This window comes from Lutjanus erythropterus, chromosome 16, assembly GCF_056507025.1.
Source record: "Lutjanus erythropterus isolate fLutEry1 chromosome 16, fLutEry1.hap2, whole genome shotgun sequence".
NCBI lineage: Eukaryota > Metazoa > Chordata > Actinopteri > Lutjaniformes > Lutjanidae > Lutjanus > Lutjanus erythropterus.
In genome coordinates this window covers 1,291,328-1,311,932 of record NC_139332.1, presented here as the reverse complement: position 1 = coordinate 1,311,932, position 20,605 = coordinate 1,291,328, and the positions used below count along the sequence as shown (strand labels likewise).

General features: G+C 36.0%; 1 protein-coding gene across 5 annotated transcripts in view; it reads right to left on the bottom strand.

Annotated features, from left to right (window-relative positions):
• Positions 1–892: 892 nt before the first annotated feature.
• The window catches only part of epb41a (erythrocyte membrane protein band 4.1a), an 82,248-nt gene continuing 62,535 nt past the window's right edge, over positions 893–20,605 (bottom strand). For all 5 annotated transcript variants that reach the window (XM_084738492.1, XM_084738487.1, XM_084738488.1 and 2 more), the window contains 4 exons: positions 9,588–9,716; positions 6,337–6,453; positions 4,008–4,088; positions 893–1,015 (listed from right to left, as the gene is read on the bottom strand). In XM_084738492.1, the coding sequence (XP_084594618.1) occupies positions 917–1,015; positions 4,008–4,088; positions 6,337–6,453; positions 9,588–9,716 (426 nt within the window). In that variant the 3' untranslated portion in view covers positions 893–916. The remainder of the gene's footprint in view (positions 1,016–4,007; positions 4,089–6,336; positions 6,454–9,587; positions 9,717–20,605) is intronic.

Below are 20,605 nucleotides of genomic sequence, written 5' to 3'. Positions count from 1 at the left end.
GTGGGGTTGCAATTTGTAAGCTCTTTATTTAATCAATCACTGGTAAAATTAACAACCAATTAACTGATGAACCATAAAAATTACCAAATGCATTTTTGCCCTCAGTGAAATTTCCACATCAACATGTTCCTTGTTCTCTGACAGCATTACATACACCCTTAGAAACAGAGGTGCTAACCATACAGGATTCTTGAGCTTGTCCCCATAGGACACAGAGAAAGTTCTAACAAGAGCCATTTCTGGTTCTTGTTAGAAGTTTTTATAAAAGTTCACTTGGAACCCTTGCAAAGAGTTCTACCAAGAACCCAATGTACTAACCCAATATACCCAATATAAAGGGTTGCACCTAGAGCAATCAGTGATAGTTTTGACCTAGAACCCCCTGTGAGATGTTCCACAGAGAATCCTTTTATGATGCAATGGTTCCAATAAGAACCATTGCAGAATAAGAATCTCTGGATGTTCTATGCAGAATCTTTCACTCTTTCTATGGGTTTTACCTAGAATACATGCAGGAGGTTTTTCCAAGAATCTTTTAATATGTCAAGGGTTTTATCTAGAATCAGCCCAGGGGATTCTATTGAGAACTGTTTTATATTATGGTACAAAGAACGCTTGACAAACCCTTAATGAAAGAGTTTTTCAAGAATTTCAACAATGCTTGAATTTCTAAAAGAGGTTATTTGGATGGTTCTTAATGGAATCCTTTGTCTAGTAGAGAACCACAGCCCTTCAGGAAGAACCTTTTTGGAACCCTTATTTCTAAAAGGGTAGCCTTGTTCATGATTGATCAAATTCTTAACAACCGATTAATCGATCATTGATTAATTGTTATCATCCCTTGTTCGGGGTGGGGTGAGGCTGGGTTCAGGGTGTGTTCAGGGTGGACACTCACCTCCATAAGGATCAGTCTGTCTTACTCAGGGGTGATCTCTGTTTCCTGGTGCACAACCACTTTGGTAACAGACATGTCTGGGTGCTGCTCCTTTGCCTCTTTAATGGCCTGAGCCAAAGCCTGAAGAGTGAAGGAAGAACATCAATCCAGACCATGATTAATGAGTTTCATTAATGCAAAACAAGTTTGCTTCATATATGAACACAACTGCTCCATGAGGTACATTAAGCAAGCAAATAATCAGCTACATATTCTATATCTACATCCTTACACAGTTTATATATGCTGTCCATACCGTAAATCCTGTATATGTATACTGTGCAATCAACCTGTGCAATTATCGTTACCTGTTTGTACTGTGCAATTATCTTTTCTTGCTTGAATCCTGTGCAATTATCCATTTAAAAAGGGCAAAACATTTTATTAATATTTTTTTCTTAGTATTATGCTGCACACATAACACAAAACACACCACTTCTCCCAATGCTACTATTACAACATGTGTGACATTACCCTGTCCAATTATACATATATCTGTATAAGTAAAAGGTGTATTTAGAGTATACAGTTTATAGAATTTTAATCAGGCCCAAAAAGTTGAGCCCAAAATGGCCTAAGCCCGACAAAATTCTGCCTGAAACCGACTTGAACCAGTCCCTCATTAGCATAGTTTAGCTCGAACCCAATTACAGCCTGAAATTTTCCTGAACAAGCTTCCCTCTATATACCAAACAGCAGGAGCTGGCAGTGACAGGGACAATACATGCAGGAAATTTGAATTGACAACGACAAAACTGGGAAGAAAAATGAAAAAACAAACACACAAACAACCAAAAAATGACTACTACTATTGATAATAATAATAATAATAATAATAATAATAATAATAATAATAATAATAATAATAATAATAATAAAACACAGTCAAAACTTGACATAAGCCCATGAAATATATGACAAATATGGCGTGACCTGACCCAAACCCACTGGGTTCACAGGCACACAGCTTTAATAGTTTGGATATATAGTTAATTATTTTATATTTTTATATTGTATTTTTGCTTTTATATCTTATTCAATTTCATGAGCTTTATTGACACAAAAAGGCAGTGCTAACATTGCTAAAGCAAAAAAATATTAACAATACTGATTAAAAATAAGCACATTAGTTATAAATAACTCATGATGACAGTAATAATAACAACAATAAATGTGTGCCTATTTGTGCAGTCACAAACTGTAATACATAGGCTATTAAAACTCTAATATGACAATCAATTAACAACAAACAAAAAACCAAAAAAATACAATGGACCTCATTAATAAATCTTTATAAATTTGAATTTTGTGCATAAATATACACCATATATTGTCTTAACTCGAGCCGCATGATTCATTGATTATTAAATTAAACGGCAACTATTTTCCTAATCAATTAGAAGTTTGATTAAGTTTTAGAAAAGTCAAACTGTCCTCTCTGACAGTAAACTGAATATCTTTGAGATGTGGACAAAACAAAGACATTTGAGGACGTCATCTTGACCTTTGGAAAACACTGATCAACATTTTCTGACATTTTATGGATCAAACAAGTACTCAATCAGTGAAAAAATTATTGCCAAATTGATCACTAGTTGAAAAACAGGCCCAAACGTACGTACGCTCCACCTGTTTTCATGTTTGGACCCATTTTTCAAATTGACAAGACTGTGACAGGATTAATTAATCAATTTTCATTATTTTCTGGTGTTGATCAGTCCAAGATGATGTCCTCAGATGATGTCTTGTTTTGTTTTTCATCAACAACTGGTCGATCAATCGTAAATAAGATGGACAGATTGTTTGGCAATAAAATATTTGCATCCCTAATCTTGATGCATGTTATTGCAAACACATACTCATGTTAAATACTTTATTAATGAGAAATAAATGCATTTAAGCTGAGTTGACAGGACATCTCATTGTTTTTATATCCTCTCATCAGGAACACGATGAAAAGGAAACAAACATTTTAGATGAATTATAAGAATATAATTAAGATACTACAAAACTGCTTCCATAGTCTTTTAGTTTACTTGGTGACCCAAATAAAATCTCCTGTAACCCACTTGTGGGTCCCAACCCAGTGTTTGGGAATGACTGCCTTATGGAACCCATCATTGTTATGTATATATGCATGAGTTGTTAAATTTGTAAACACCCAATTTTCACTGGTTGCAGTCTATTTTTAAATGTATTTTCTTTAAATATCCCTCTTAATTAAAACATGTTTTAATTCCATACAGCTCCTGGCATAGTCTAAGACACAGAGAGCATCCTTTTTTTTTCATTTCCAGAATTTCTAAAGAAAGTGGGCAATGTGCCTTTAAATTTAAAGCGCCATCTGATTGGAACAATCCGCCCAGTTCATTTATCCATTTCCTCCTTTCATGTCTTTAAGGCATTTCTTTTTACTCACCTTCAAACAACCTGCTTTTGTTTCTAAATGTATTTAAGTTGTGTAATTTATTGAGTAGGTGCATGTAAATTCATGTCAACTCATGTATATAACTTACTATAGGTACGTGAACATTTTCTGTATGTATCTTGGCATATTTTAGGGAATAAGTGGGGGTGGGTGTGGATCAGCCCAGGAGAGCTAACTGTTGTGTGTGTGAGTGTATCTGTGCTGTTTTGCTTTATATACTGTATTTTTGTTGTATATCTGTGTTAAGTACTCCCTTGAAAATGAGAAATTCATCTCAAGGGGTTTATACTTCTAATAAAGTTGACAGAATCAAATATTCAGGGGAAGCAGATAAAAGCACAGGATTAAAACATAAATTACCAAATGCCCATCTGTGCAGGAAGGTTTTTAACTGCTTTTTGAAAGACTACACAGTCCAGAGATCTCAAGCTTACTGGGAGATCATTTGATTAGATTAGTATTTAATCTAATTATTGGCCGGATATTTAGCTACTAGTGTGCAGCAAAAGCCCAATAGGTATCTGAGTCTGACCACCTGCTCTCTGCAGAGCTTTGAGGAAAACACCAGCTTTACAACATAATTTAGTGTGAATAGTGAAAAATGAAAAACTCAGGAACTCTCCTTCCATCATTTACATTTCTCACCTTATCATGATCAATTTCAGTGTCTCCAGTGATGACGATTCTCTTCTCAATGCGAGTTTCAGAGATCCCTCCTTTCACCGTCTACAACAGAGACAGACAAGCTAAAATACAAAATATGCAGAACCAAAATCCATCTTTATCTGAAAGATGGTTGGATGAGAACAGAGTCCACATTGGCAGGTAAACCAGGCAAGACTTGTGCATAGGATCATCGAGAAAGACAAGTCATGATGACATGTCCCTCCCTTGGAGGATGATGCAAAGGAACATGGAGGTATGCAGGACATGCATAAACTTTATAGGACAAGCAACATCCAATCATGACTGCTGAATGGTAACAACAAGGTGATGAATATGTACATATCTAAAAAAGAGTGACTCTTAGTATTTGTTTTAAATGCACACTAATTTACAAATTATAGCTGCACATTAACATGCACATTTCTGTCACTTGATGTTGGTGTAGTATGGCCGTCAGTGGGCAGACACCACAGAGGAAGAGTGGGTTGGATAGTGAAGATGTGCTGATAGTGAGGAGCATTTCTGTAGACACTGTGATGAACTACTGTCATCCCTGATTGTTCATCTGAATGAACTGCAACAGCGAGCTCTGTGCCCAGTTGTTACCACGAACAGAGGACTGGATGCAGAAAGTAAGACCTGCTAACCAGGGTTCAGGTCAGTACACAGCTCACTGTACATTATGTCTGGTCAGTAGCTGGTACAGCTGTAAGGCATCATGGTAATAAAAACCCCCAACCAGAGGTATTTCAAAGTGGCATGAATAATGGTGCTCTAAGTTATGGAACTACAGCTTCAATAATGCTTTGGGGGGTGTAAAGAGGAGGTAGAGTATTAGCACTGATTCAGTGAGTTACCCTGTGTGCTACAACTTGAGACCCACTCTATATTTGTTTACTTTGTTTAAATTGGCACCTTCAAAAGTCTGCTGAATGATCAGTTCTTGTTCACAATGTAGCCATGAATGTACAGACAACTTAGCATCTTCTCACTGGGATGTCTCAGTTTTATAGATGTTCATTCATGATAAATGTCTGAGATAATATGTGAAATCCCAAGCTTAATGTAAAAATATGTGCATCATGTCCGTGTGTTCAGTACCAGTACTACCTGCAATATGACAATCTAACAAGAAAAGAGTCTCTGTCTGGCTGTATGTACGTTTTGGTCTGTAACTTTCTGGATTATGACGGTCTAGACAGATCTATCCATATAAGCCATGCCTATTTGCATTGAGATAAATTTTACACATTTTAAATTTTGTCCAAATCTGTTTTTCCTTGTCACCAAATTTGCCATAGAACATCTTTTTTTCCAGGGTTTCCCCTCAATGTTCGCTCAAATGCAGGAAGGGCTACTTTTGCAAAAAATGTCATATCTCATGGCCAGCTCTAACAGGCACTGCACTAGTACAAATAAGATGAGAATGTCTTCTAATTTAGCAACACCACATTGTGTCTACACAACATGACTTAATATTCTGATTAGTCTGAGCATTTGAATCACTGATGTATCTGAAAAGCTGAGACATGCTACTTGGGTTTTGCGGTCCAAATGTTTATCTTCTACCATACATTCCAGCACTATGTCACTAAGACATGACAATAATGCTTTCGTTACTTTCCAAAAACTTCAAAATGCACAGCCTCATGGCAGTTTTACTCACTTGTTAAACTGATGAAGTACTCAAATTTTTGGTTCAAGTTCAAATCTATTTGTATTTCCAAGCTGCCCATGTAAAGGTTGAATCCTTGCCTTAGCAACCAGAGTTCTGGTTGTGTTCTGGATGTGTGGCAAAGGGCCGTAGGCTGTAGCCTACGGCCCTTTGCCACACATCTCTCTTCAGCTACTACTATTATCCAAAAGAGACAATAAAAGGCCAAAACATAATCTTTTAAAAGAATAATTTGTATTTCCAGCTAAAAAAAACTGCTGAATGGAAAGTGGTCTCTCTCAGGACACAGCATAAAAACCAACAAAACATCAGATCAAACAAAGCCTTCCATCTTCCTTCCTTCCTCTTCCCTCTGTTGATGTCAGGGGAGACAGATCACATGGGCCTTGTGATGCGACACCCACATTAAAAACCAAATATCATGACAGAAATACAGAATTCCTGATTCTGATTAGAAGAAGTGGCGGTCTGCTTACAGCCTCCTTAGTCATTCTCCTGCAGGTACTTAAATTTTGTGAGGGGTCGATATCACTGGCACAAGTGATTGAAAGTAGGGCTCCATCACAGCATGCTGGTAAATGATTGTATTGATCTGTATTGACTCGCTGGGGGCTGTTAGTGAAGTAAGCAGACCTTGGTGATCTGGGTGGTGGTGGTGGTGCTGATGGTCTCGGAGGTGATGGTCTGGGCACTCAGCAGCACTCCTGATTCCCTCTCTGCCAGGCTGTCCACCGGCTGTGGGAGAGACACCTTTTAAGAGTTACACAAGAGCTTCTGATGAATCCATTAAAACATACACAATGATCTCTTCTCTGTTATTTGGATGGGTGAATTGTAATTTATGTAATTGTGAGATTTCCAAGTTTGAATAGACTTTAATCTTATTGGAACTAAGATTGTGTATCTTTTGGATTTTCAATGATTCTGATTCCGATTCTGTTTATCAATATCAGTTTCTGAATTCTGATTCTTTGAGTGTTTGCGTTCTTCACACCAGAGTTGTGTGAAACACTTATTACCATGGATAATAAGCAGAAAACAGCTAAGCTAATGTTCTAGATAACAATAACAGTGGTCTCTTTTCTGTATTCTTGAATATTTTGAGGTTTAATAAGGTTACTTAGAGACAGTTCACCCAAAAATGACAATTCAGCCACTATCTACTCACCTTCATGCCAACTGAAGGTCAGGTTTAGTTTTTTTATTCCACAAAACACTGCTGGAGTTTCACAGGAAAACAGTGTTGCAGAATCTCCAAAACAATGAAAGTGAATGGTGACCAGTTTTCACATGTAAAAAAACAACAGAATAAAAACATAAAGTGCCTCCATACTGCTCGTCTGGTGTCTCATAAAGCCCCAACATGCCAAGGTGACTTGAGAGATGTCATTTACACCAAGTTTTTAGCCTAAATCTTCACTGTTGATCTTTAGCTCAGAGCCATGTATACATGTGCACCATTGGAACTGGGTGTGTGTGGTGTGATGGTGTGGCCATGCAAGTAAACAGTGTGTTGGGGCTTTAGGAGACTTGGATTACACCAGATGAGCAGTATGTAGGTAGTTTATGTTTTTTTTTTTTTTTTTCCCAGGTGTTTTGCACATGCAAATGGTGGAATGTGAATGGTGGAAAACTGACCACCCTTCACACACATTATCTGGGAGACTCTGCAACGCTGTTTTCCTGTTTCCTGTTTCCTGTGAATCTGACTAACAAAATAAACCCGACCCTCAGTTGACATGAGGGTGAGTAGATAATGACTGAATTGTCATTTTTGGGTGAACTATCCCTTTAACATTGTAAACTGTTTTGTAGCATTTGGTAAATAGCAAGTGATTGTTATACGACTCACACAATTTGCACTATTCATATGCTGGCCAAGCACCTTAGCAACAGCTGAGTAGGTTAAGTGAGAATAATACAGACTCCTGATTTAATTAGACAAATGCATTAGGAAACAGGAAGACATGCATACTTTCAACTAACATGCCTATAGATGCAGATGCATAACCAGGTCTATATACAGGAGGCATTTATAGTACATAGTTTAATTTGAAACTAGCATGAGTTAAATTTGTGCAGAAAGCAGAAGCAAAAACATAATTTAACTTTCTTAATGTTTCTTTTTGGAATTGTAATTGTAAATTTGGAATCAATTCCTATTTGGAAGTGGTTCTTGATAGCCGACCCTACTTGGAACTACAGCTGGGTATTGATCTTTTTTGTTACCAACCAAAATGTGTCTTAAGATCTTATTCTTTAATTACACATTTTCTCATTTAGATCAACAGTTTCCAATTCTAGGCAGTTTTATACAAATTCTGATGTGACTGCTTGTAGTTAAATTACTTGACTTTGGCTTTTTTGTCAATGAAAAAACATTTAAGTGGAAAAGGTCCATATTTCTCAAAATAAGGTATCAAAAAATTACTCTTTTGGTATTGGTACTGAAACCTGGGTACTCTATCAGCATTAGTACTGAAAATGTATTTTTAAATTAGGTTAGATTACCAACTGGACAAACAAGGCCCTGAGCCCCAGCATACCCAGAGTCTCCAGATTCAACGTACATAGCAAAATGGTAAATGGCTGCACTTTTATTCAAAGCACTTTTCAGTTTGCCCCTCAATCACTCATTCACAGTGATGGCAGTGAGCCACCATAGGAGGTGTTGGCCTGACTGTCACCAGCAATTTGTGCTTCATTGTTTTGCCCAAGGATATTTGGATACATGTGAAAAGGAAGAGCTGAGGATCGAACTGCCAAACCCTGCAATAAGTGGATGACATGCTCTACCTCTTGAGCCACAGCTGGAAAATGTGTTGCAACCAGGGCCTCGGGGCCCTCTGATGGGTTAGCCTTTGGGCATACTATAAACCATTATAACTTCTACGAACTGAAATGAGCCATGAATAAAAAAAAAGTGCAGTGCAGGCTGGACCACTCCTCTACAGCTGTGGTTCCACACCTATCTCCTTGGAGCCCCCCCCCCTACTTGTACTGAAGGAAAGCAAAGATCCCCCAGCTTGAACACAGACTTTTTGTAAAAATTGCAGGTTTGTACAGGAGCTGGAAAATCTTGAATACACTTGAATTTCAATGTTTTCAAGGTTTGAAATGTGTTGGGATTTTGGATAAAGTGCTTGAAACTGCTTGAACTTGTAAGCACATTACTTTTATAATAAATTGTCGCCTGACTGAATTAGTTAGTTAACTTTTTAGATAAAGATATAAAATACGCCAGATATTTACTGAGACAATTGCACAGGAAGCCAATAATAATTTAACCAACTAAATATATATTAGTTAATAATTAATCAATAGTCTAGAAATGGCATTAATTGTGCCTCATTTTACATTATTTTGTCTGGTGGAGCCAGACAAAGATATGGATAAAGAAACTCAAAACTAAACTTAAAATGAGAAATACATGAGAAAAAACATGTGTTATATCTTATTACTTATTAATGACTCATCAATTAGGAAAATGCTCATGTGTAACCCTATTAGGAAGCCAAGTCTACTTTTAGACAGGTGCCATATTTTGACATTAAACTTTCTGTCACAAAACATAACTGGTTGATAGTTTTTAGTTATTAATATGTCATTTACCACAGCTGGAAAAGCTTGAAAATGCACCTTGAAAATGCTTGAAAAGAGCCTGAATTTGATTTTGGAAAAGGTGCACAAAGCCTGAAACTGTGATTTTTGTTGACACTACTACTACAGTGAACATATGTCAACATGTGCACTAGCACAGCTTCAAAAATGACCCCGCATTACATCCACTGTGAGACCTCTGGACCTGTGATTGTACTTAAAGAAGGCCTACAGGCATTGTGAAATGTTCCTTTTTTGTGTGCAGTTCCCAGAACTCCCCTCACCTGTGCTGACTCGTATGTGATGGTCTTGGTCTCAGTGTGAACTAAGGGGACATCCTTGTAGGTCACAGTTCCTCTCAGGGAGTTAGTGACATCTGAGATGGTGATTGTCTGGGTCTTTAGCACAGGAGACTGGAAGGATCAGATAAACAGTCAGCAACAAGCTCTCTGAGTGCTTAATCAATACAAAACAACTATCACACATAAACTATCAGACTGCTCAGCAGAAACAAGCTGAGACACATCAATATGCTGCAGCCTGGAAGGCTGAAGGTGGAGCTGAGGTCCTGCAGTTGATGTTACAGCATCTGAGTGCCACCATACTGGTGGGCTGAAAACACAGTACTCTGATCTGCAAGCATGGACATGCATTAATATGGACTGTTGAGATAAGCAGTCGTGGAAGAAAATACTGAAAATCTTTACTCAAGTAAAAGTAGTGTTACACTGCTAAAATATTACTCAATAACAAGTAAAAATACTGCTGTTAGAAATATATTTAAGTACAAGTACAAAGTATTTGTCTCCAAAACTATTAAGAGTATTAGTTACTTTTAAACTTTTATGTTTAATGGATTAGTGATCAGGGTTTCTGTTTCTCTTCAGTGCTAGTTGAAAATGCAAACAATTGATTCATCACAAATAATTTATAATATACAAATTGTTTTTTTTTTTTTTTTCTCATTTTCAACTTTTTTCCAACTTTAAATTTTAAGTTTCTTCATTTTTACTTAAAACAACGTCAGATGAGATGCAGTTAGTGTCCACACATCCTTACTCCAAGCCTGTGCTGCTGCAGCATTTTGCTTTGTTTTTCCTTTGTAGGTCATTATTTTCATTGGCCCATTCATGATCACATAACCAGATTAAAGGTTTGGATATTAATTCAAATTTTACTTGGTACTCAACTATGATGTTAGATTACACAGTGTAATGCATATTTAAGTACAAAGAAAAGTACAGACTTGAAAATCTACTCATAAAAGGATGAGTACCCCAAAAAAACTACTTCATTCCCTGGAGATAACTACTGCACTTCTGCATTTGTTAAAAAAGACATACAGTTAGTACAAGTCAGGAAACAGAGTGCTCGTACATCAAATTCAAGTTTCTACCCTAACTTTAATTTTTATTGACTACATAGAGTAGGTTGAGGTTGATTTCACAAACAGATCCATATTCAAGTGTGTTCATACTAAACAGTGAGTTTGACTACTTAATATATAATAATCATAATTATAATCATAATCATGTTCACGTGAAGTCATCAGTGTGCTGTAATATCAGTTAACTAAATGAGAAACACACAGGGTTACTGTGCAGGATGATCATGATCTCATATTGATATGGGGAGTTGCACATATCAGTAGCACTTGTTGTTAGCATGTTGCATTGATAGTACTACTGTATATCCTCCTGTCACCAGATAAGCTGAGGGAGCAGGTGCAGGAGCAGAAAAATTGTCATATACATGTGGTATTACTGTATCTGTAGGTGAGACAGTGGTCAGAAAGTGAAAAGCAGTCCTATTAGCTTCCTCACAAATCAGTCCCTCCAGGATTTTGCAGGCCTTTTTTTTGAGATTGTTGCAGCATTAAATGCCTGATTCCACAGCAGCTCTTCCGAAAAATTGTGATGCATGTTGCAATGCTTTTAGGCATTTTTGACAATGAAAGTATGGAACCAAGTGAAAACTGCAAAAGAAAGTTGTGATTTTTTTATATAATTCATTAAAAATGAAAGGCAATTTGTTTCAGGGAGAACAAAACCGCACTCTGTTATGGGTGTAACTAACCTCAGGAAAATGGCTCAGAGTTACAAAAAATTCAAAATTGCTTTCTTTGTAAATGAAGAAGTGCACCTGAGATGTATTCTACAAAGAAGCAGAATCTTTTTGGAGCTCAAACAGTCAAAACAGCAAAAAATCATAAAACAAAAGTGCATTGAGTTGGTTCACAATGAACATATATGATGTTTGCGCAGGGGACTGCTGTGATTGGTGGAATTTGTGGGAAGCAATGACAATTGGTCTATAATTTGCGGAAAAGTTTTAGAGTTTGGACAAAATTGCGAGGTTGCACAGTTAAGTGTTAAGTGTTTGCGATCTCAACATCGCAGCTTCCTGGAGGGACTGACAAAAGACAATGAAATGTTGTTCTTGCATTATTACCTCTGTCTTTCAATATGGTGCTTGGCACAAGATGGCAACATTACTGCAGGACCTCAGGAGGAAGAAAAACATCAAAACAACAAACCCAGCCAGAAACTATATTGCTGGAAGTGTCCCTAAACCATACATTATATTAAAGGCCCCCTCCAGACATGTGCTTTGTGTGTATGTGCTGTTTTCATATTCATCTGCTGTTCAAGTTTCTTTGCATTCAACTTCAGTACAAGTTCAAGGCATGCATATAATGTTTCTTTGACAATCAAAACTAGTTTGGAAGCCAGTCACCGTCCAGTGTGCAACAAAGGTGTGATGTGAATATTTGAGGTCTAGTGCACAGACACTGAGAATAGACTTTTCAGAGAAGAAGAGACATCTTGTGCCCAAGAGTTAAACTTTTGAAATTAACAGTGCTTGCATGTTCAATCTGGATTTTTCAGTGATGGAAAAGTAGTAGTTGTATTTATGTAGAATTATTAATGAGGTGATTTGTCATTTTTGTGCAAAAGTCATATTAAAATGTGTCTGGAGGGGATCTTTAACACTTTCTGTTGAATGTCAGCAAAGCCTTTTCCATTCAAGATAAATTTGACAGGTTAAGATGATGCCTGGATGAAAGTGTGGTAAGATGATGATAACACCTTCATGCAGGCCAAATATTGTAAACTAAAACTGCATGTCAAGAATTAACACATCCTGATGCATCAAAGCTGTATCACATAAAAAGGGTACTATCTAAATGGTTCCATACCTGCTATCAAAAAGAACTTCATGATCCTTGAACTCGCCGAGTAAACTGTCCATTGTATGTTGAAGTTAAATGTCACAGGTTAACTTTGTGACAATTTTTAATTTGAACCTCACAAGTTAATAAGGACTGCTAGGCTGGGAGACTAGGAGTGAGAAGTGAAATCCTCTGTTTATCATCTTTTTTCAGCCATCCAGCCTCCAAGACCTCCTTTCTTTAAAGCAGTGTTTCCCAAACCTTTTTTTTCCTGAGGACCCATTTTTTAAAAATGTCAAACCATCATGAGCCAAATCAAAATACGTACATCCATGTGCTCCAGAATTTAGACTTTTTTCTTTAAAAAATTTACTCAAACTGATTAAGCAATTATCAAAATAGTTGCCAAATAATTTAACACACAATTGATAAATGAATAATTGTTAGCTCTAGTGTTAACAAGCCATCTCTCTGTTTTTATTTGCTCTCATCAGGAAACCAATATAGGACATTTTTAGCTGAATTAATAAATGAGACAAAATAAGCATATACTGTACATATGCATAATAAACACAATTTAAACAATGGTGAACTGCAGATATAAATCTTAAATTTGCAGAATTTCTTCCATAATCTTTTATTTATTTGGCAACCCAAATGAAAGCTCCTGTGACCCACCTATGGGTAACAGCCCAGAGTTTGGGAAGGACTGCTTTAAAGGATACTCATGAATTGGGACACAGATTTTATGTAACAAACTCATGTTAAGCCTTCTTCTGAAGTCTGACAGTGTGCTGCTTCCTTACATGAACATGTGGTGAGATTGTGCATACAATCTAGACACATGGGAAACATTCAACACTGCTAAATATTACAACAGGACAGAACAAGTCTGATGCATTTCTTTATGCCTTCTTTGTTTGAAATCTGTGTGCAGAAACAGTGGTGCCTTTAGGGCACTCAAATTAAGAAACTCAACTGAATTTGTAAGTTTGTGGTGAATTAAATGCAGTTTGATCATCTAAAGTCATAACCTACAGTAATAAACTATAATTTGATCAGCCAACAACATAATAGTCCAGCCATGAAATGTAAACACTCAGCCCAAGTAGCAACCGCAAAGCAAGAATTCTGCTTCACAATGATAAGAAGAGCCAACATCGAAGGATCAAAAAACCAAGCACTACGAACGATTGTCCACCACAAGCCAGTTATCCCTGCAGTAACTTTTCTGACACCTCCTGCTTAACACCCAAAAAGTTAGACTGCTCATGAGGCCCGCCTTTTACGGTCTGTATTCATACTGAAAATCAAGTACAAGCTAGCTTTTGCCCTTCTGCTCCACAGGAGGTTTCTGTCCTTCCTAAGCTTGCTCACTACAACTGTCTGCAGTTGGCTTGTCAAGCTTATGTTCCTGCATAGTTGAACTCTAAACCCCAGAAACCACACCAAGGAAGATGATGCAGTCCCCTGAATTATAAACTTATTTCCAAGCAGTGAACAAACGAACAAAAAGGATTTTTTTAGCAGATGTAAGGGCCTTTCAATTAGTTACAAATAAAATCAATGATGATACCAGAAACAACAAAGCCTCATGTTTTAGGTTGCTATGACAACGCACAAACATGGCACACAGTATAAATGTAACAGAGGAATCTTATAGCCATAAACTGTACAAATAGAGTGAGATGAGCCCCCACCAAACAGAACTGCAAACACTACTGAACAGCTCCACCCCAATAAGTACAACCCCACAGAAAACATATCAATATCCAGAATATTCACCCACAGATCCACTCAACAACTAGCCTGGCATTGCCAGACTAATTCACTAATGTGAATTATCTGCCAGAGCAGATGAAAGTATGAGCTCTGCAGATTCTTCTGGTTCCCAGGCTACTCTGATGAAACAAGGTCCGCACTGCACTCTGCTTACCAGTGAGAGACAGAGAGAGATAGAGAGATGAGTTAACAATGTGTTACACTGAAACATATGCAGGGAACAATATAGAAGTCACTCCCATTTCTTTACTAATGAGAAAAAAAACTCACCCATTGCTGAGCTCGGCAAAACTTCAACAGCTGTGGCACTGCCTCCCGAACTAGCCAGTGTACAGCAGTTTGTTCTGTTTCCTGTTCTGGTTACAATAATCTCTTTTCTTTGACACTTGCAATAAGCTCTGTAGAAGTTTTATGGTGAAAAATCTGCCAAAGTTTGACCTGTATGTCCTGCACTGTTCAACGTTTCATGCACATGGAGAAGTCACCTCCTGTCAGCTCTAATTAGACGAGAGACTGTTAATCTCACATTGGTGCAGACGTGCAGCAGTGGTTCCTGTTTGGAGCATTTGTTTTTCCTGTGATAAAACAGAGCCAAAGGGACCTAAAACACTGCGTCTAAACCAGAAAACAAAGATGACACTGAGGTAAAGGAACATAATAGACAATATTTACAGCAATTGATTACAAGACAACATACATAATTAAAGGGATAGTTCACCCAAAAATGAAAATTTAGCCATTGTCTACCCACCCTCATGCCGATTGAAGGTCAGGATTAGTTTTTTTAGCCCACAAAACACTGCTGGAATTTCAAAGGAAGACAGCGTTGCAGAGTCTCCCAAACAATGGAAGTGAATGGCAACCAGTTTCCAAACAAAAAAACAACAGAAAAACATGCAGCTGGTTTAATCTAAGTCTCCTAAAGCCCCAGCATGCCATGTTTACTTGAAAGATGTCATGTACACCATTTTTTAAGCCTAAATCTTCACTGTAGATCTTTAGCTTGAAGCCACATTCATGTTCGCATGCACACCGTCTGAATTGGGTATGTTGGTATGACATGTCAGGGCTTTAGGAGACTTGGATTACACCAGATGAGCAGTATGGAGGCATTTTATGTTTATGTACATTTTATGTCTATTTGAAAACTATAAAAAACTTCACTTCCATTGTTTGGGAGATTCTGTAACACTGTTCTCCTGTGAAACTCCTACAGTGTTTCGTGGACAAAAAACCTAAACCTGACCTTCAACCAGCATGAAGGAGAGTAGATAATGACTGAATTTTCATTTTTGGGCGAACTATCCTTTTAAGCTACAAATTCAGTTTTGAGTTTTCTGTAGCTTTATGCTACTGCTCTACAGCATTGGAGGGTAAAGGTGAAGGCCAACTTTTTTCTAATCATACAACCACATAGACTGCAATTATATAGTCACTGTATTAAACCCATCATTATACTGGGAGCAGTGGGCAGCTACTGCACAGTGCCCAGGACGAACACCAGTTCTAATCCAGTACCTTGGTCAGGGGTTCTGAATGGAGGATTCACTTAGCATACATATTTTTTGTTTGTCTAATATGAGATATTAGATATTAGACATTGGTACAGATTGGATCAGATTCACACCTGGTGTAGAGTGGCAGTGGTGACTTCTACACATGGAGACGCCATGTGGCATACCCTGTAGAACTATCATACAGTAATCAACTGTCAGTCTGACCACAATTGTATTATAGATATTCAAATATACACATGTCAGATTTGATGCATTTATTCATTTTATAGTACCTATAACACACCTTGATGTAGCTTCAAATTAATACTGGAAAAGTCCAAATATACCAAGATAGATAGGATGAATCCATTAGCTAAATAAGAGAAAGTCCAAAAATGAAAAACAACTTCTATGTTCCTATAGTATCACAGTGAAAAGTACAGGCTTACAGATTCAGAATCAGAAATCCAGTGACACTGAATCATTAGCAGGTCATACTGATATGCACACCCTCCAATAGACTGAGTACATTTACTGAGCATGCACTTCTTCCATGGATATATTTAGTTAAATAGCAGAGTTGTAAAAGTAGTAAAGACACATTACAGCTTATATTATGTCAGTCCCAGCAACATTTCAAAGGGTAAACATTTTACTTTCCCGGAGTTCATTTATAGCCGGTCATACTTATTTAAAATGAGCAAATGTCAACATTTCCCATCTTCACTTTAAAGGCTCTGAGCATCATCTATACTGTGGACACAACACTCAGAAGGCTTTGAAATTATGCTGAAGAATTCATGACATATGGTAATGATGGTTTAGTGATGCAAATAAACTAATTGATACAATAATTGATACACAATGGATTCAAACTAATTTCATATCCAATAATAATAATACAAAAATACAAACAAACAAACAAAAAAAAGAAAACGGACAAAGTTCTCAGGAAATCAAAGAACTGTGTGGGTCTGAGTCTTGAGATTATGAGGTCTCACAGCAGTAGAATGATCAGGTGTAAGTGGCAGATAAAATTAAAGATGTCATAGTCCACAAAGATGACACTGTGCATCTTAGTGGACAACAGTAAATTTTTACAAAATGTACTGTGATTCTGTAGTTTATCAGGCTGGACAGATTTCATTCTTTCTACCTCCACTGTTTAGTAGTTTGGACACAGATTTAAAGCTAAATATGCAACTTTTCACACTGAATAACTAAAATATAGCTACTATCAGCAGAAGGAGAGTCACAAAATCTCACGTGACACCAAAATTTCTGCTTGCTTAAGTAACGCCCAGGTCAGCAGCTAAGGGGATTTTGTGAAAACATTGCAAAGAGAGGGTCATTAGCAAGGCTGGGTATCATAAGGCCACTCTTCTCCAACCAGGTTACAATACTCTTACTAAGGGTATACATCAAATAACTACATCAAAGTATGGTGCTGTTCATTTTCTCTTCATGTTTGCTTTTGTTCATTTGTCCACTTAAATACTTTTCTACTTCTCTACTTTTTCTATTTCTTTCTTTCTCTATTATTATTATTATTATTATTATTATTATTATTATTATTATTATTATTATAATTATTATCATTATTATCATTATTATTATTATTATTATTATTGTTATATATTTCTTGGTTAATTATGATTTATTTACTTATATATATATTTTTTTAATTTGATTTTTTTTTATTCACCTTGTAATTTTGTTATTTATTTATTATTTATCTTTAAGCCTCTGTGCATCTGCAGTTGGTGAGGGTCGGGTGGGAGCAGGGTGGGAGGAAAATATTAAAATATGGAGGGACAATTTCTTGTTGTATAGAGCAGAATATAGAATATTCCTTCCAATAAAATATTATTGAAAAAAAAGTGTTTATTTAGTTAGTTATTATTATGATAATTTTCATCATTATTATTTATAAATCTTTATTTAATTGTTTTATTTATTTGTATCTATTTACTTTTTACTTGGCTTTTTAGGTATAATAATAACAATAATAATTCATTATACTTATATAGCGTCTTTCATGATACTCAAAGATGCTTGACAAAAAAGAGAAAGATAATAACAACAAATATATAAATAAATATGTGTGTATATATGTATATATATATATATATATATATATATATATATATATATATCCATCCTTTTTTAGGTCATTTATATTTTTCTTTTCTCTTTTCAATATTTTTATTAACTTCTTAATAATAATAACTTTGTTGAATCAAAAAAATACAATACTGCTGGTACCTGATTTTCCTAAAAGTAACTGTATTTTCATTTAAAATGATTTTTTTATATAAATTACACAAAAGGCAAAGAAAATGTGATCATTTTTACCTGTTTCTGCCACAAGCGGTCAAACTGACTGCATGGAAATTACCACTGTTATATTGTCACTTTTTCCAGTTGAAGATGCATCTTGGTTGCTTAGCAACTATCACTGTCTCTGTCAATAAAACTTCACAAGTGGTCTTGATTTCCGATTTTCCAACATTTAAATACAAATAATTAATGAACTAGACTCAATTAAAAATAAAGTAGCGGAGGCCAGGGATGGTTGTAACAGTTTTTGTCTCAGCACCTTACTCTAACAAAGTACTCTAGCAAAAGTACCCTTACTTATTACAAACAGAAATGTAAAGGCTATGATTATTTTTTGTGATGGTTCTAGGTGAAAATTTGTTCTTATTAATGTTAAAATAACATGTTTATATTCTTATAAAATACATTTAACTGTTTTCAATTCTAGATGAATCTATAATTTTCATCAGATCACTGATGGTTATTATTCTACAGAAAAATACTGCTGTAAATATATGCAATCACTACAGTTTACTACACACAATGGCTACATATTGATAAATATATAAATACGTTTTACAAAATGTACATTTTGGTGTTATGTCCTTTTTAAAAAGATAAACTAACAGAATAAAAGCATTATCTTAATCTGGTATTTATCATGAGAGATAATAGAGTTTGGAAGTCAGTGGTCAAAATGACCCTTCTGGCCATTCTACTAGTTATGGAATTCTAGCACTTCTAGTATTAAGGGTGTAATGCTTCCATTCTGATGACCGGACAGACTGGGAAAGTCACATGGCCCTGCATATGGCTTCTTCTCAGAGGTAGTATGTACCAGCGTGGACCCGGTACAAATCAAACTTCAGCACAAAGGAATTGTTTATTTTTTTCCCCAACACTAACATTGGATAATTAATTGGATAATTTACTTTTCTTCTTTAAGTAAACTTGAATCTTTGCAGAAACTCAAAAAATATATTTGTCATTATTTGATTGCTTAAAAATTAAATGGTTTTAATTGAAAATATTTGAATATTAACTATCATTCACTTTCACTTCAACGAGTTTACAAAATAATTTTTGAAATACGATTTTGAGGGTTTCTAAAATTCAAAGATTCAAGTTTATCTGAAGCAGAAAAGTAAATAATCTCAATATTATTAATCATTATTAGCAAGTAAAACTTTTTTAAAACTTCAAAGTGTGAGTTTGGTTCAAAATTCAAAATCAATTAAAGTAAGTTGCCTTGAAACTTTGAGTTTTCTCAACTTTTTCATTTTTACTGTATAAGACATTTTAGCCTACTCCATAAATAAGAAAAAATAAGTGCATGTAGGGGGAATTACCAGGCTCTTGTTTTTTGCCCTCTCATCAGTCAAACAGTCTACAGTCTATTTTAAGTGCTTTATAACAGATGTACTCCAGATATAAATCTTAAATTTTGCATAATTTCTTGCAAAGTCTTTGTATTGTTTGGTTACCCAAATAAAATACCCCGTGACCCAACTGTGGGTTACAGCCCAGTATGTGGGAATGCCTGCTTTATGGGACTACTGGCAGCTACATGTGTGGTTTTAGATGTGGCAACAGCAGGGTTCACTGATAGCAGTAATCTCTAAATGAACTACTGCTGTGACTCCAGAATGAGTCACAATTCTTTGAACAAGATGTTTAACAAACTTAAGCAATGCAAAAAAGAGAAAAGTTGCATATTGTAGCTAGGCAAACACAGAGTATCTTCAACAGTCATGCAACAAACTTTTTTTTTTTTTTTTTGCTAACCAATGGTGATGCCATTTAAACAAGTACATCATGGCTTAAGAAGTGCAATAGCTTCAGTCTGAGACCTTTAAAAGGTATCTGTCCAGCAGGACTGGGCTGCCTACTCCCAAAAATGATTACATATTAGTACAAGTACTAATTGTTATTATTTTACTTTATCCTTACTGGAAGCTCATTGTCCAAAGAATAACATACCTCCAGTTCTAATGACTGATGGTTACAGAGATGTTAATGAGTTGATTACATGTGTCTTTACGGATTTCAGATATTCTCCAATAAGGCTCATGAAATCTGTTCAAAACCCACTGAACTACGTCAGAATGACAATTGTTGTGCTGCACACCCAAAATTGTCTTTTTAAATGTAACCTTCACAGATTGAGATAGCTCAGTAATTCCCTGATTGACAGTAAGCAAACCAAATGTTGTCTACAGACATGCACAACATTTAGTCTTCTGGAAGACTACAAAAGTCATGACTCTACTTCCATCTATAGCTTTATTTCATTTGGATGTTGTTATATTATCAGCCCAGCATCACATAATGGTTGCATCTACATGGCTGACCCAATCAGAGCTTCAACTGCTAATGGAGTCAGAATCAATATTTGTTCCCATACATTTTACTGGAAAAAGTATAAAATTACTGTGATGAATTCCTGAGTAATTCCTTTTCTCCACTGATGGATTCTTCACTTGCACTTGGCCTGATTGTCTGCTGATACTTGGTCCAACAACACAGAGCTAAT